We start from the raw sequence: 16,642 nt of genomic DNA on the forward strand, positions 1-16,642 counted from the left end.
CAGCAACTCAGTTCAACGTTACTTGGTCCACTTCACAAGGCCTCACGGGTTTCTTGCCGTAAATGAAGACTCACCAGGTGATTCACTGGGACCCCGCTCGCCAGCCCCCCGCTCACAAAGTCGAGCAGCACTTAAGCTGCACTTGCTCAGCCAATCCCAGCCAGCTCACAACAATGGCACCCAGGAGACCAGCCCAAGATTCGGGAACACCGATCTGGGCAGAATCCTCGACGCGGTGGGGGCCAGGAGGGATGTCCTGTTCCCCCGAGGGTCCCGGAGAGTCAGCCATAGGACAGCCAGTGCTGCCTGGGATGAGGTGGATGTAGCTGTGAGCTCGGGGAACCTGACAAGGAGGACTGGCCTCCAGTGCAGGGAAAAGGTCACCGACCTACACCGGGCAGCACGGGTGAGTAGACACAAACGCACCCCCCCTCCCCTCCCAAGGAAGCATCCACCCCCCAACTCCCCATGCAGCCCCCAGCCCCCCTCCACCCCCTTCAACAACGCCCACCCAACCGTCCCTTCACACACACACACCCTGCCCACTACTGTGAACCACGCGTGTGGCTAACAATGCCCTCTCTGTGTCTCCCCAGGAAAAACTCTACCATAATTGTTGGGAGACGGCCCAGACTGCTGGAGGGGTGCCGGTCTTAAGAATCCTTACCTCCTTTGAGCACCGTGCACTGGAGGTGACTGGTGTGACCGAGGACAGGGCGGTCACCCAAGCGGAGGCCGGCGGACGCCGCAGAGGTGAGGAACCACCAGGCTCCATGGGGGGACCTGTCAAACGTGAGTTGTTATTGCCTCACTGACTGACCCATCCCTCCCACTGACCACATGACCATTCTCTTGCACGTCCTCCAGCCGACGGCGACGGCCCGTCCCGGGTGGCCCCCCCCTCCTGCGTCCCAGGAGACCACCTCAGAGGGGAGTTCCGAGGATGCAACTGTTATAGTCAAGGCACAGCTGTCATCCCCACCCTCCACCAGCGCAGATACACGCACCTCGGCGGGACATGTTAGAGGTCAGGCTTCTGGGCACACTGCTGATGATGCATATCAGGTGGAGGCAGGAACCCCCAGTCGAGACAACAGTCGGTGGTCTACTGGATCCCAGGACCCAGCTGGATCCCCGCCTGATGCTGAGCCTGTGGTACAGGGTTACCCAGAGCTGATGGAGATGTTTGGGAGCTGCCAGGACATTCAGAGGGAGATGTCAGCATCACTCCAGCAGGTTCCTAGGCGTTTGGAGGAGTCCCAGGGGCTATTGGTGCAGGAAATGTCACCGGCAATGTGTGACACCGAGGCCAACTCGGCCAGGGTGGCGCCCGCAGTGGGTAGCCTGGTGCACAACATCGGCACCATGAGTGAAGGTGCCCAAGACATTGCGCAGTTAGTGACGGGTCTTGGCAGAATGTCCTCCTCGCTGAGGGATGTGACCCAGTACCAGGTTGACCTTGATGAGGTTCTGCGGGACATGACCCGCTCTCAGCTGGGCATGGCCAAGGCGCTGCAAAGCCTAGCCCAGTCACTAAGGAACATCGCCGAGGGTGCCAACAGGTTGGTGCCTACCATGTGGAACCGCCAGGGCTGGCACAGCCAGATGATGTTCCTTAGACAGGGGCTGTTTAGCACAGGGCTAAATCGCTGGCTTTTAAAGCAGACCAAGGCAGGCCAGCAGCACGGTTCGATTCCCGTAACAGCCTCCCCGAACAGGCGCCGGAATGTGGCGACTAGGGGCTTTTCACAGTAACTTCATTTGAAGCTTACTTGTGACAATAAGCGATTTTCATTTCATTTCATGATGCAGGGCAGCCGGGGCTCGAACCAGCTACCAAGGTTCACCCCAGGACCCGTCCCATGGAGTAGCGATGGAGGCCCCCAGCTCCCCCTGAGTTCCAGCCTTGTGATGAGGTCGTGTCTCAAAGTTAGCACATGGGACAGGGCAGCACGGCTGTGCCTTCGACAAGTGCGTCAGGCCCTCTGGCCCCTGAGCCCCGAGAGGATGCCCACCAGGGGCATCGAAGGCCATGGGATGAGGTAAGCAGCTTGCTGCTTCCAACTCTGATGTGCATCCTGGGGAAACACCTAGACGTAGTAGGTGGTAGGTGTTGTGTTCTATGGCTTCCCTGATCATGCATACAACATGAATGTATGGTTGTAACAAATATTTATTCTTAACATGTGGGGAGATAACCAACAGACCTATGAACAGACAATTATATCTAAGTTACTGTAAAACTAAGATCAGATGCGACTGTCTTGTGGTCCATCCTGCTACCAAGTGCCCGGTCTCGTCCGTCCCCTGATATATATATGTGTGTCTGGTTCCATATGTGTCTGGTTCCACCTACTGGCAGGAGGTCATAACTGTCATTCCGATGATTGATCATCAGCTATATACATTGGTACTGTTATAGACAATATCTACATTGGTGCAATTATATACAGTTATATACAGATATGCATATGTGCAGATCACCACAGTAGGTAGGGGGTGGGGAGGGGTGTGGAACCATTATGGAGAGTGCGGAATTTGGGGAGGTGGTGATGTAGTGGGGTTGTCACTGGACTACTTAACCAGAGACCCAGAGTAACGCTCCAGGGACCCAGGTTCAAACCCTGCCACTGCAGATGGTGAAATTTGAATTCAATAAAAATCTGGAATTAAAAGTCTAATGATGACCATGAAACCATTGTCGATTTGTCATTAAAAAAAAACATCTGGTTCACTAATGTCCTTTAGAGAAGGAAATCTGCCATCCTTACCTGGTCTGGCCTACATGTGACTCCAGACCCAATGTGTTTGACTCTTAACTGCCCCTTGAAGGGCAATTAGGAATGGGAAATAAATGTTGGCACAGCCTGCGATGCCCACATCCCATGAACGAATAAAACAAAAATTGTAAAATACATTAAACACTCTAGTGCATAACCATTTTGCTGCCTCTGTCAATTTCCTCTGCAATGCCTTGGCCCATCTCTCCAGGTATCTCCCCTTCCCATCCTCCGAGCGTGGACCTGTCCCGGAGCTGTGTCCTATCCCCTGGGTGTTCGGGTGTTGGCTGCTGCATGTGTAGTGTTGCGTCTCCCAGTGTTCAAGCACAGTGTCCAGGCATCAAGGTGTGTTTGGGATGTTAGGCAATGACTCACACATGCTACATGGCCCACCCATCCACAACAATCCACTTGGGTTGTATGAAGTGCTCATTTAACCACGATTGCCAATTCTCTATTTGCAGTAGCCTTCAGCCGCACAGCCAGAGGCCTAGGCAATCGGTGGGGGTTATGAGTGGTCATTGGGGCAGATGGGCAGGGATAAGGGTTGCTCTTGAAACGGGAAACGACCCATGGGTTGGCATGGTGGTGCCATGAGCAGTTAACCCCCCCCCCAGCAACTCCCCCCCCACCCTCCTATGGTCCAACCCTGCAGAGGGTTCCCCCACCACTAGCTGAGGGTCCACCACCGCCCCAACGGGTGCTGGAGTGGCAAACCCTGCGCCCCCGGCCTACGGGAGCGGGCCAGTTGCATCGCAAGCTGTTTGGCGCCTGGCGCGGTTCTAATTTTTGGCCTCTCCTGCTATTCACCGGCTTCATTTCGCTTGAGGGAGAGCGTAACGAGGCCGGAAGATCGCGCCCTAAGTGTTCACGCCGGGACTGAATCAGTGGACTTCTTTTTAGATGTTTTTTTCCCAATTAAGGGGCAATTTAGCGTGGCCAATCCACCTCTCCTGCACATCTTTGGGTTGTGGGGGTGAAACCCACGCAAACACGGGGGGAATGTGCAAACTGCACACGGGCAGTGACCCGGGGCTGGGATTGAACCCGGGTCCACGGCGCAGTGAGGCTTCAGTGCTAACCATTGCGCCACAGTGACACGCCTGAATCGGTGGACTTCTACGACAACTAAATTGGAGCCAGTCCTGGAGCAATTCATGATCCGTTAATGGGCTAGCACCGGCACCACGTCAAATACGATCGATTCCAATTAAAAACGGTGTCTGATGTGACAGGGTCGGGACTGCCACATGAGAGCCTGACAAGCTGCAGCCGCTATTAGCACTCCACTCCCCACACGCACTCACGCAGCCACCAAGATGGCAGCACGGAGAGCGGCACCCCGGTTTGCAGATGCCGACCCTGCTGGACGCCATAGAGGGAAGGCGGGTCACCCTGTTCCCCGGGTGGGAAGGAGGCTGCCACCCACCGCTGTACACCGGGCCTGTGCGCAGGTGGCAAAGTCCATGAGCAGAGTGGGCCCCATCGCCAGGAACAACCAGCACTTAGGCAGCACAGAGGCGCAGTGGTTAACACAGCTGTCTCACGGCACTGAGGACCCAGGTTCAATCCCGACCCTGGGTCACTGTCCGTGTGGAGTTTGCACATTCTACCCCTGTCTGCATGGGTCTCACCCCACCGTAAATATATGCAGGTTAGGTGGATTGGCCACGCCAAATTGCCCCTTAATTTAAAAAAAAAAGGTTGGGTACTCGAACTAAAAAGAAAGTTAAAAATGTTTTTAAAGGACCTGCCAGTAGTACTGAAAGAAGCTGCAGGACCTCCTCATGGCAGCCAGGGGGAGTAGGCAGCACTGTGCCCATGGCACAAACCCCCGTCCCACACACCCAGAACCACATGCACCCTCACCACCTGGAGGGCGGCCGAACCCCACCTGCCGGCAGTGTGCGAGCCCCCGCCGTGCACCACATGCCAGCACCCATTTCGGCCGCCATGGCCAGGTATCCTGGCCTCGAAGGCCTCCAGCCGCCCACATCCGACTGCCGAACACTGTGTGGTTTCGGTCTCCCCCCGCCCGCCCCCCCCATCCAGGAGGAGGCAGTTCCATAGAATCTCAACAATGCAGAAGGAGGCCATTCGGCCCATCGGCCCTGTGAGAGAACACCCTCCTAGGCCCACTCCTCTGCCCTCTCCCCATAATCCTGTAACCCCACCTAACCTGCACATCTTTGCACTTTTTAAAAAAATATATTTATTAAGAATTTTTTAACAACATTTTTCACCCTTACAAACAACTCCCCCCCACCATAACAAAAAGAAAGAAAGCTCGCATAGCAAGACATGAACATGGCAAATCAATATGATACAGAGCTTTGTACATTGGATTCCTCCCGTACATGTCAGTTTTCCGGATCATTCATGTATTTTCTGGCTCAAATGTCCCCCAAATAAACCCCCCTTCCCCCTCCCTCCCTCCTCCCCCCCCCCCCACGAAAGATCTCCCTCCCCCCCCCCGCCCCTCCTACCCCCCTGGGTTGCTGCTGCTGCTGACCGACCTTCATCTAACGCTCCGCGAGATAGTCTAGGAACGGTTGCCACCGCCTGTAGAACCCCTGCGCAGACCCTCTCAAGGCGAACTTAATCCTCTCCAACTTTATGAACCCAGCCATATCATTTATCCAGGCCTCCAGGCTGGGGGGCTTCGCCTCCTTCCACATTAGCAAGATCATTCCCCGGGCTACTAGGGACGCAAAAGCCAGAATGCCGGCCTCTTTCGCCTTCTGCACTCCTGGTTCGTCCACTACTCCAAATATTGCTAGCCCCCAGCTTGGCTTGACCCGGACTTTCACCACCTGAGATACTGGTCCCGCCTCTCCCCTCCAGAACCCCTCCAGTGCCGGGCATGACCAAAACATATGGACATGGTTTGCCGGACTTCCTGAGCACCTCCCACATCTGTCCTCCACCCCAAAGAACCTACTCAACCTTGCCCCCGTCATATGCGCTCTGTGAACCACCTTAAATTGTATCAGGCTAAGCCTGGCACACGAGGAAGAGGAATTAACCCTACTTAGGGCATCAGCCCATAGCCCCTCCTCAATCTCCTCCCCCAACTCCTCCTCCCATTTACCCTTCAGCTCCTCTACCAACGCCTCCCCCTCTTTCATCGCCTGGTATATTGCCGACACCTTGCCCTCTCCGATCCTTACACCCGAAATCACACTGTCTTGAATCTCCTGTGCCGGGAGCAACGGGAATTCCCTCGCCTGTCGCCTCACAAACGCCCTCACTTGCATGTACCTGAAAGCATTTCCCGGGGGTAGCCCAAACTTCTCCTCCAGTGCCCCTAGGCACGCAAACGTCCCATCAATGAACAGGTCCCCCGTTCTTCTAATCCCTGCCCGATGCCAGCTCTGAAACCCCCGTCCATCCTCCCTGGGACAAACCGATGGTTATCTCTGATCGGGGACCACACTGAGGCTCCCAACGCTCCCCTGCGTCGTCTCCACTGCCCCCAGATCTTTAGCGTTGCCGCCACCACTGGGCTCGTGGTGTACCTTGTCGGCGAGAGCGGCAGCGGTGCCGTCACCAGCGCCCCCAGGCTCGTTCCTTTGCAGGACGCCATCTCCAACGTCTTCCATGCTGCCCCCTCTCCCTCCATCACCCACTTACGGATCATCGCCACATTGGCTGCCCAGTAGTAGCCACCCAGATTTGGCAACGCCAACCCTCCTCTGTCCCTACTGCGCTCCAGAAACCCCCTCCTTACCCTTGGGGTCTTATTTGCCCACACAAACCGCATAATGCTCCTGCCTACCCTCTTAAAAAAGGCCTTGGTGATCACGATTGGAAGGCACTGGAACACAAAAAGAAACCTCGGGAGGACCACCATTTTGACCGACTGCACTCTACCCGCTAGCGAGAGCGGCAACATGTCCCATCGTTTGAAGTCCTCCTCCATCTGCTCCACCAGCCTCGTCAAATTAAGTTTGTGTAGGGCCCCCCAACTCATAGCTATTTGGATCCCCAAGTACCGAAAGCTCCTTTCCGCCCTCCTCTACGGTAGATCGTCTATCCCCCTTTCCTGGTCTCCTGACTGTACTACAAAGAGCTCACTCTTCCCTACATTGAGCTTATAGCCCGAAAAATCCCCAAACTCCCTTAGAGTCTGCATGACCTCCACCATCCCCTCCACTGGATCCACCACATACAACAACAGGTCATCTGCGTAAAGCGACACTCGATGCTCCTCTCCCCCTCGGACCACTCCCCTCCATTTCCTAGACTCCCTTAATGACATGGCCAAGGGTTCAATTGCTAATGCAAACAACAGGGGGGACAGGGGCCACCCATGCCTCGTCCCTCGATACAGCCGAAAATCCTCCGACCTCCGCCGATTCGTAACCACACTCACCACCGGGGCTCTATATAGGAGCTTAACCCAGCTAATAAACCCTCCCCCGAACCCAAACCTCCACAGCACATCCCAGAGGTACTCTCACTCTACTCGGTCAAAGGCCTTCTCCGCGTCCATAGCCGCCACTAGCTCCGCCTCTCCCTCCACCGATGGCATAATTATCACGTTTAGGAGCCGCCGCACATTGGTGTTTAGCTGCCTGCCCTTTACAAATCCCGTCTGGTCCTCGTGAATCACCCCCGGGTCACAGTCCTCGATCCTCGTAGCCAGCACCTTTGCCAGCAACTTAGCATCCACGTTGAGGAGCGAGATCGGCCTGTACGACCCACATTGCAGTGGGTCCTTATCCCGCTTCAGGATCAAAGAGATCGTCGCCTCAGACATTGTCGGGGGCAGGGTCCCTCCCTCCCTTGCCTCATTAAAAGTCCTCACCAGCAACGGGGCTGTAGCGCACAAAGACTCCCGAGAGACGAATAGAGGTGAAGTCGATGAGGCTTTATTAAGCGTGACTCGTTCCCCGCAGTTCAGCAACAGACTGTAGCTGCGGGGAGAATTCCTGGTTCTTATACTCCGCCTTCAGGGCGGAGCTAGAGATCAACAGCCAACCAGGACCCGGGATCTGTCAGCCAATGACATCACGGCTTCACAGTCCCACATGACCCCTAATGCATACTACCACATTCACCCCTTGTTAAAAATGAACCCGGCGGGGTGGTGCTTCGCATGGTGGTAGGGGTTTACAAGGCTGGTCCTGGGAGGAAAAAAAAAAACTTTTGCATGTCATTACAGTGCCCTACACTGGGCTATGTACAGGGTTTTTTTGTTTTGAACTATTTACAGTATTCGTAAGAGGGAAAAGGAAAAAAAACATTCTCGTTAAAGTCCACAACATTCTAGTGTTACACCGATGCCACGAGTCGGGCGGGCGGTCTGGTCATCCTTGTCGATCGCCTCAGCCCCGGTGGTGGTGGTGCTTGTTCCAGTGTTGTCGCCTCCGGGAGCTTTACGGTTTCTGCTTCAGCTTCACTTCTGGTTGGACCTGGGAGGAGGACCGATCCTCCCGGGAAGGGGGCTGTCGCGGGGTGCGCCGGTGGCAGGGAGGGGGTGATTGGTGTCGAGGGGGTGTGTGTGTTGCCGGCGGGCGCCAGATCTCGCAGGGAGACCGTGTCCTGTCGGCCGTCGGGGTACTCCACGTAGGCGTACTGCGGGTTCGCGTGGAGGAGGTGAACCATCTCGACCAACGGGTCCGACTTGTGCGCCCGTACATGTTTCCGGAGCAAGCTGGGTCCTGGGGCCGCCAGCCAGGTCGGCAGGGACGTTCCAGAGGAGGACTTCCTGGGGAAGACAAGGAGGCGCTCATGAGGCGTTTGGTTAGTGGTGGTACACAGCAGCGACCGGATGGAGTGGAGGGCGTCCGGGAGGACCTCCTGCCACCGTGAAACTGGGAGATCCCTGGACCGTAGGGCCAGTAGGACGGTCTTCCAGACCGTGCCGTTCTCCCTCTCTACTTGCCCGTTCCCCCGGGGGTTGTAGCTGGTCGTCCTGCTCGAGGCTATACCCTTGCTGAGCAGGAACTGGCGCAGCTCGTCACTCATGAAGGAGGACCCCCTGTCGCTATGGACATTTGCGGGGCAACCGAACAGTGTGAATATGGTGCTAAGGACTTTAATGACTGTGGCCGCTGTCATGTCAGGGCAGGGGATGGCGAAGGGGAAACGGGAGTACTCGTCCACCACGTTCAGGAAGTATGTGTTGCGGTCGGTGGAGGGGAGGGGCCCTTTGAAATCCAGACTGAGGCGTTCAAAGGGATGGGAAGCCTTGATCAGGTGCGCACTATCCGGCCTGAAAAAATGCGGTTTGCACTCTGCACAGATGTGGCAGTTCCTTGTGACTGTACGGACCTCCTTCACGGAGTAAGGGAGGTTGCGGGACTTTATAAAATGGTAGAACCGAGTGACCCCCGGGTGGCAGAGGTCCTCGTGGAGGGTTTGGAGACGGTTAATTTGTGCGTTGGCACATGTGCCGCGGGATAGGGCATCGGACGGCTCGTTCAGCTTTCCGGGACGGTACAAGATCTCATAGTTGAAGGTGGAGAGCTCGATCCTCCACCTTAAGATCTTGTCATTTTTAATTTTGCCCTGCTGTGCATTATCGAACATGAAAGCTACCGACCGTTGGTCAGTGAGGAGAGTGAATCTCCTGCCGGCCAGGTAATGCCTCCAATGTCGCACAGCTTCCACTATGGCTTGGGCTTCCTTTTCCACTGAGGAGTGGCGGATTTCTGAGGTGTGGAGGGTTCGGGAGAAAAAGGCCACGGGTCTGCCCGCTTGGTTAAGGGTGGCCGCTAGAGCTACATCGGAGGCGTCGCTCTCGACCTGGAAGGGGAGGGACTCGTCGATGGCGCGCATCGTGGCCTTTGCGATATCCGCTTTGATGCGGCTGAAGGCCTGGCAAGCCTCTGTCGACAGAGGGAAGGTCGTGGTCTGTATTAGGGGGCGGGCCTTGTCTGCGTACTGGGGGACCCACTGGGCGTAATATGAAAAGAACCCCAGGCAGCGTTTTAGGGCTTTTGAGCAGTGAGGGAGGGGAAATTCCATGAGGGGGCGCATACGTTCGGGGTTGGGGCCTATTATCCCATTGCGCACTACATATCCCAAGATGGCTAGCCGGTTTGTGCTAAAAGCGCACTTGTCCTCGTTGTATGTGAGGTTCAAGGCTTTAGCGGTCTGGAGGAATTTTTGGAGGTTGGTGTCGTGGTCCTGCTGATCATGGCCGCAGATGGTCACGTTGTCGAGGTACGGGAACGTGGCCTGCAACCCGTGTTGATCAACCATTCGGTCCATCTCTTGTTGGAAGACCGAGACCCCGTATGTGACGCCAAATGGGACCCTTAGGAAGTGGTACAATCGCCCGTCGGCCTCGAAGGCTGTGTACTTGCGGTCACTTGGGCGGATGGGGAGCTGATGGTAGGCGGACTTGAGGTCCACGGTGGAGAAGACCTTGTATTGGGCAATCCGATTGACCATGTCGGATATGCGGGGGAGAGGGTACGCATCTAGTTGTGTGTACCTGTTGATGGTCTGGCTATAGTCTATGACCATCCTTTGCTTCTCCCCTGTCTTGACTATTACCACCTGTGCTCTCCAGGGACTGTTGCTGGCCTGGATTATGCCTTCCTTCAGTAGCCGCTGGACTTTGGAACGAATGAATGTCCGGTCCTGGGCGCTGTACCGTCTGCTCCTAGTGGCGACGGGTTTGCAATCCGGGGTGAGGTTTGCAAACAAGGATGGGGGCTCAACCTTGAGGGTTGCGAGGCCGCAGATAGTGAGTGGGGGTATTGGGCCGCGGAATTTGAAAGTTAGGCTCTGCAGATTGCACTGGAAGTCTAATCCCAGTAATGTGGGCGTGCAGAGTTGGGGAAGGACGTAGAGCCTGTAGTTTTTAAACTCCCTCCCTTGCACCGTTAGGGTCACTATGCAGAAGCCTTTGATCTGTACGGAGTGGGATCCTGCAGCTAGGGAAATCTTTTGCGCACTGGGACGGATGGTCAAAAAACAGCGTCTTATCATGTCGGGGTGGATGAAGCTTTCTGTGCTCCCCGGAGTCGATCAGGCATGGTGTCTCGTGTCCGTTGATCAGCACCGTCGTCGTCTGGAGCGTCCGGGGCCGTGCTTGGTCCAGCGTCATTGAGGCCAGACGTGGTCGTAGTGCTTCAGCGTCTTCCTCGAACCCCGTGGAGCCGTCAATGCTGGGGTCCATTGTTGCCGTCCAAGATGGCGGCGGGGGTAAACAAAATGGCCGCCCCCATGCATCGCACATGGCTGGGGGGTCACAAGATGGCGGCGGGGGTGGACAAAATGGCCACCCCCATGCGTCGTGGTGGCCGGGACCCAAAATGGCGGCGCCTGCGGGTCGCACATGGGGCGCTGGGGGGGGTTGGGGAGCGTTTGGAACGCGCAGGACTCCTTCTTCTCCGGGGACCCCCTGGGACCGGCACACAGCCGCGAAATGGCCCTTTTTCCCGCAGCTCTTGCAAATCGCTGCGCGGGCCGGGCAGCGCTGCCGGGGGTGTTTCGCCTGGTCGCAGAAATAGCAGTGGGCCCCCCCGGGATGACTTGGCGTCTGAACCGCGCAAGCCTGTGGGGGTGGGGTTTTGTTGCGACGGGGGTCCAAGGAGCCCAAGGGGCTGCCGCGCGGTCGGGGCCGTAGGCGCGGGCGTTTCGCGCGGCCACATCTAGTGAGGCTGCAAGGGCCCGTGCCTCTGAGAGTCCTAGCGACTCTTTTTCTAAAAGTCTTTGGCGGATTTGGGGAGAGTTCATACCTGCCACAAACGCATCGCGAATTAACATGTCTGTGTGTTCAATCGCGTTTACCGGCGGGCAGCTGCAGGCCCGTCCCAAAATTAGCAGCGCGGCGTAGAATTCGTCTCGCGATTCTCCGGGACTTTGCCGTCTCGTTGCGAGTTGGTAGCGTGCGTAGATCTGGTTCACTGGGCGAACATAGATGCTCTTTAGTGCTGCGAACGCCGTTTTGAAATCCTCTGCGTCTTCTATGAGAGGGTAAATTTCCGGGCTTACCCTCGAGTGCAGGACCTGTAGTTTCTGGTCTTCTGTGACCCGGCCGGGGGCCGTTCTGAGGTAGGCTTCGAAACAAGTCTGCCAGTGTTTAAAAACAGCTGCTGAGTTCACTGCGTGGCGGCTGATCCTCAGGCATTCCGGGACGATCCTGAGCTCCATAGTCCTTTAAGCACGCTTAATAAATTGTAGCGCACAAAGACTCCCGAGAGACGAATAGAGGTGAAGTCGATGAGGCTTTATTAAGCGTGACTCGTTCCCCGCAGTTCAGCAACAGACTGGAGCTGCGGGGAGAATTCCTGGTTCTTATACTCCGCCTTCAGGGCGGAGCTAGAGATCAACAGCCAACCAGGACCCGGGATATGTCAGCCAATGACATCACGGCTTCACAGTCCCACATGACCCCTAATGCATACTACCACAGGGGCTAACAGGTCTACGTACTTCCAATAGAACTCAACCGGGAACCCATCCGGTTCCGGGGCCTTCCCTGCCTGCATATTCCCCAGACCTTTAATCAGCTCATCCAACCCAATTGGTGCCCCCAAACCAGCCACCTCCTGCTCCTCCACCCTCGGGAACCTCAGTTGGTCCAAGAATCGTCGCATCCCCTCTTCCCCCGCTGGGGGCTGGGATCTGTACAGCTCCTCATAGAAGGCCTTGAATGCCTTGTTTACTTTCATCGCACTCCGCACGGTAGCTCCCCTTCCATCCTTGACTCCACCTATCTCCCTCGCTGCCATCCTCTTACGGAGCTGGTGTGCCAGCATCCGGCTCGCCTTCTCCCCATACTCATACCTCGCCCCCTGCACTTTCCCCCACTGTGCCACTGCCTTCCCTGTGGTCAACAGGTCGAACTCCGTCTGGAGATTTCGCCTTTCCCTAAGTAGTCCCTCTTCAGGGGCCTCTGCGTATCTCCTGTCCACTCTTAAAATCTCCCCCACTAACCTCTCCCTTTCCCTGCCCTCTCTCTTCTCCCTATGAGCCCTGATGGAGATTAACTCTCCCCTGACCACCGCCTTCAGCGCCTCCCATACTACCCCCACCTGCACCTCCCCGTTGTCATTGGCCTCCAAGTAGCTTTCAATGCACCCCCGCACCCTCCCGCACACCTCCTCATCTGCCAGCAGTCCCACATCGAACCGCCACAACAGGCGTTGGTCCCTCTCCTCTCCCAACTCCAGTTCCACCCAGTGCGGGGCGTGATCTGAAATGGCTATGGCCGAATACTCCGTTCCCTCCACTTTCGGGATCAGCGCCCTGCCCAGAACAAAAAAATCTATCCGTGAGTAGGCTTTGTGCACGTGGGAGAAAAAAGAAAATTCCCTGGCCTGCGGCCTGGCAAACCTCCAGGGATCCACTCCCCCCATCTGGTCCATAAACCCCCTAAGCAACTTGGCCGCAACCGGCCTCTTTCCGGTCCTAGATCTGGAGCGATCCAGTGCTGGGTCCAACACCGTGTTGAAATCCCCACCCATTATCAAGCTTCCTACCTCCAGGTCCGGAATGCGCCCCAACATACGCTTCATGAATCCAGCATCGTCCCAGTTTGGGGCGTATACATTTACCAATACCACCCACGCCCCCTGCAACCTACCGCTCACCATCACGTATCGACCTCCATTGTCCACTACAATATTCTTGGCCTCAAACGACATCCGCTTCCCCACAATATTGCCACCCCTCTGTTCTTCGCATCCAGCCCCGAACGGAATACCTGTCCTACCCATCCCTTTCTTAACCTGACCTGGTCTGCCACCTTCAAATGTGTCTCCTGGAGCAGGGGCTGGTTTAGCACACTGGGCTAAATCGCTGGCTTTTAAAGCAAACCAAGGCAGGCCAGCAGCACGTTTCAATTCCCGTACCAGCCTCACCGAACAGGCGCCGGAATGTGGCGACTAGGGGCTTTTCACAGTAACTTCATTGAAGCCTACTTGTGACAATAAGCGATTTTCATTTCATTTTTATTTCATGACCACGTCTGCCGTCAGTCCCTTTAAGTGCGCGAACACTCGGGCCCTCTTTACCGGCCCATTCAGGCCCCTCACATTCCACGTTATCAGCCGGATTGGGGGGCCGCCCCCCCCCCCGCTGGATTGGGGGGCCTCCCACCCCCCCACCCCCCACCCCCCCCCCCCTCCCCCACCCCCCTGCCGACTAGCCATCACCTTTTCTAGGCCAGTCCCGTGCCCGCGCCGCCCTCACCCTCCAGTACCCCAGATGGGGGACCCCCGCCCCGCCCACCTCCTCTGTGTCCAATTCCCCTCGGCCAGTGTAGCAGCAACCCTATTCCCCCCCACCCCGCCCCGCTAGACCCGAGTCGAGCTCTTTTGCTCCCCCCATAACACTCCCGTAAGTCAGCTGACTCCTGCTGACCCGGCTTCCCCCGCCGTCCCATTGACCCCCCCCCCCCGTGTGGAAATCTCCCCTCCCCAACAATCAGTGTTCGCTCCTCCACTCCCCCCCCCCCCCCACCCCCGCCGTCCTTCCCTAGCGCGGGAAAAAGCCCGCGCTTTCCTGAGCCTGCCCCGCCCCCTCTGGCGCAGCTCCTGTCGCGGCCTTATCTCATTTCCCCATCCCCGAGCCTCCCCTCCCTCCAGCACCGGCGCCCACCTTCTCGCACAGTCTTCTCACCCGATCCCTTTCCCCATCCCCATCCATCACCCAACCCGTGGAACATTTCCTGCCCGTGATTAAAACCCTGTGTACAACAAACATCCAACATCCCCCCCGCCCCCACAAACCCTCAGTTTGAGTCCAACTTTTCAGTTTGGATAAAGGTCCAAGCCTCCTGAGGCGTTTCAAAGTAGTGATGTTGATCCTGGAATGTGATCCACAATCGCACTGGCTGCAGCATTCCGAATCTCACTCCCTTCCGATGCAGCACCGCCTTGGCCCGGTTGAAACCCGTACTCTTCTTTGCCACCTTCGTGCTCCAGTCCGGGTAGATTCGGATCGCCGCATTCTCCCAGCTGCTGCTCCGCTCTTTCTTGGCCCATCTCAAGACCCTCTCTCTGTCCGTGAATCGGTGAAACCTCACCACAATTGCCCTTGACGGCTCGTTGGCCTTGGGCCTCCTCGCCAGCACCCATTGTGCCCCATCCAGCTCCAGAGGCCTCGGAGGGGCCTCCGCACCCATCAGCGACTCGAGCATCGTGCTCGCATATGCCCCGGCATCGGCCCCCTCCACTCCTTCATGGAGACCCAGGATCCGAAGATTCTTTCTCCTCGACCTGTTCTCCAGGTCTTCGAATCTTTCCGCCCACCTTTTGTGCAGCGGCTCATGTCTCTCCAACTTCACCGCCAGGCCCAAGATCTCATCCTCGTTCTCATCGACTTTTTTCTGCACCTCCTGGATCTTTACTTCGTGGGCCTTCTGGATCATGCCTAATCCATCGATCGCCGACAGCATAGGCTCCAGCATCTCTTTCCGCAGCGCCTCAAAACAGCGCTTGATAAACTCTTGCAGCTCCGGCCCGCATTCCACTTTATCTCCGGCCTCCGCCATCTTGTTTTCCTTTCCTCGCTTCCCTCGCTGCTCCAACGCCGCTTTTTTAGCCGTTCCACTTCTTCTGCGTTCCATATACAGTGAAGGGGGACCTTGCTCTCACCTTCCCACACGGGACGTCTTCGAAAAATCTCCGTTGGGGCTCCTCTGGAGAGCCCGAAAGTCCGTAATCGCGGGAGCTGCCGAAACGTGCGGCTTAGCTCCGCATCACCACAACCGGAAGTCATCTTTGCACTGTTGGAGGAAACCAGAGCGCCCGAAGGAAGCCCCACGCAGACACTGGGAGAAGGCGCAAACTCCTCACAGATGGTCATCTGAGGAGGAATCGAACCAGGGGTCCTGGCGCTGTGAGGCAGCAGTGCTAACAACCGTGCCGCCCCACAATCCACAAAGCAGTATTATTGGTTTCACAAACTAGATGTACATGTCACATGACTCCCACCTCTCCACTCTGGCTTTGACAATGGAGGTGTGTTCCCTCTTCTGGTCCCCGAGATTTCTGAGCATCTCAACCATTAAGAAGTGAAAGGACGGTCGCTGGATCCTTTGTCTCAGCAGATGAACAGACTCCTGACTAGAGCACACAGATGGTCTTGGTATGCTTCTCTTTGAATTTGGTCTGCGCATCCCACAATGTAACATTAGTGGCTCTTTGGATATAACGAGGTGACATGTTCCGCCCGACACTCCCAGATAGCTCCTTTTGTCCGGGGGTCACAGAGTGACAGAGATTCAGCCAGTTTCAGGCATTGTACCAGTTTTATCTGTTTAAACTTTCTTTCAACAAAAATACACAGGGGGTGATCTTAGAACCTCACAATGATGCTGATGAGTTTGCAAGAGACTGACTGGAAATTGAGTCAGGATTGAGGATGCTGATGGCCCGGGAAGAGGGGAGCCAGTGCTGATGTTTCCACCTCAGTCTCCAGCCTCAAACAGCACAGTGAGAATATAGGAAGCCGGCCGTTGTGCGGCCCAACTCGAGACATCCTCCATTGCCCTCTTAATGCATTAGATAACGAAGGCTGTTGCCAATCTCCCAGATTTAAAGCTAGCGGAAGAGAATTTATCTGACACAGGACGCACGACTCGGCACTTTTAGTTCCAGATTTGTTTTTTTCTTTAAACTGGCGTCAACTTTCTCCATCTGCCGTGGAGGGGATTTAAACCTGTGTTGGTCCTCCCACCACCCCGCCCAAGTATTGAACCACTTGATGCCACACCTATCCCATTTTGTTGCCCCACTATTTAGTGGAAGATTCCCTTGCACCTCGCTAACTCTCTCTCAAATCTTTGTGTTGCAGAACGTCGGCACGATATTTGACAGGTAGGTGACATTTCCCTCCAGATCTCCCATTGAGAGCGTCGGTCCGAGGCCGCGGGGACCGCCCTCGCAGTGATG

General features: G+C 56.2%; 1 protein-coding gene across 1 annotated transcript in view; it reads left to right on the plus strand.

The window, feature by feature from the left end:
* Positions 1-16,642, plus strand: part of LOC140389083 (E3 ubiquitin-protein ligase TRIM39-like) — a 120,272-nt gene that overhangs the window by 27,793 nt on the left and 75,837 nt on the right. The window contains exon 4 of the mRNA XM_072473242.1: positions 16,545-16,567. Within this exon, the coding sequence (XP_072329343.1) occupies positions 16,545-16,567 (23 nt within the window). The remainder of the gene's footprint in view (positions 1-16,544; positions 16,568-16,642) is intronic.

This window comes from Scyliorhinus torazame, chromosome 14 (assembly GCF_047496885.1).
Source record: "Scyliorhinus torazame isolate Kashiwa2021f chromosome 14, sScyTor2.1, whole genome shotgun sequence".
NCBI classification, from domain to species: Eukaryota; Metazoa; Chordata; class Chondrichthyes; order Carcharhiniformes; family Scyliorhinidae; genus Scyliorhinus; species Scyliorhinus torazame.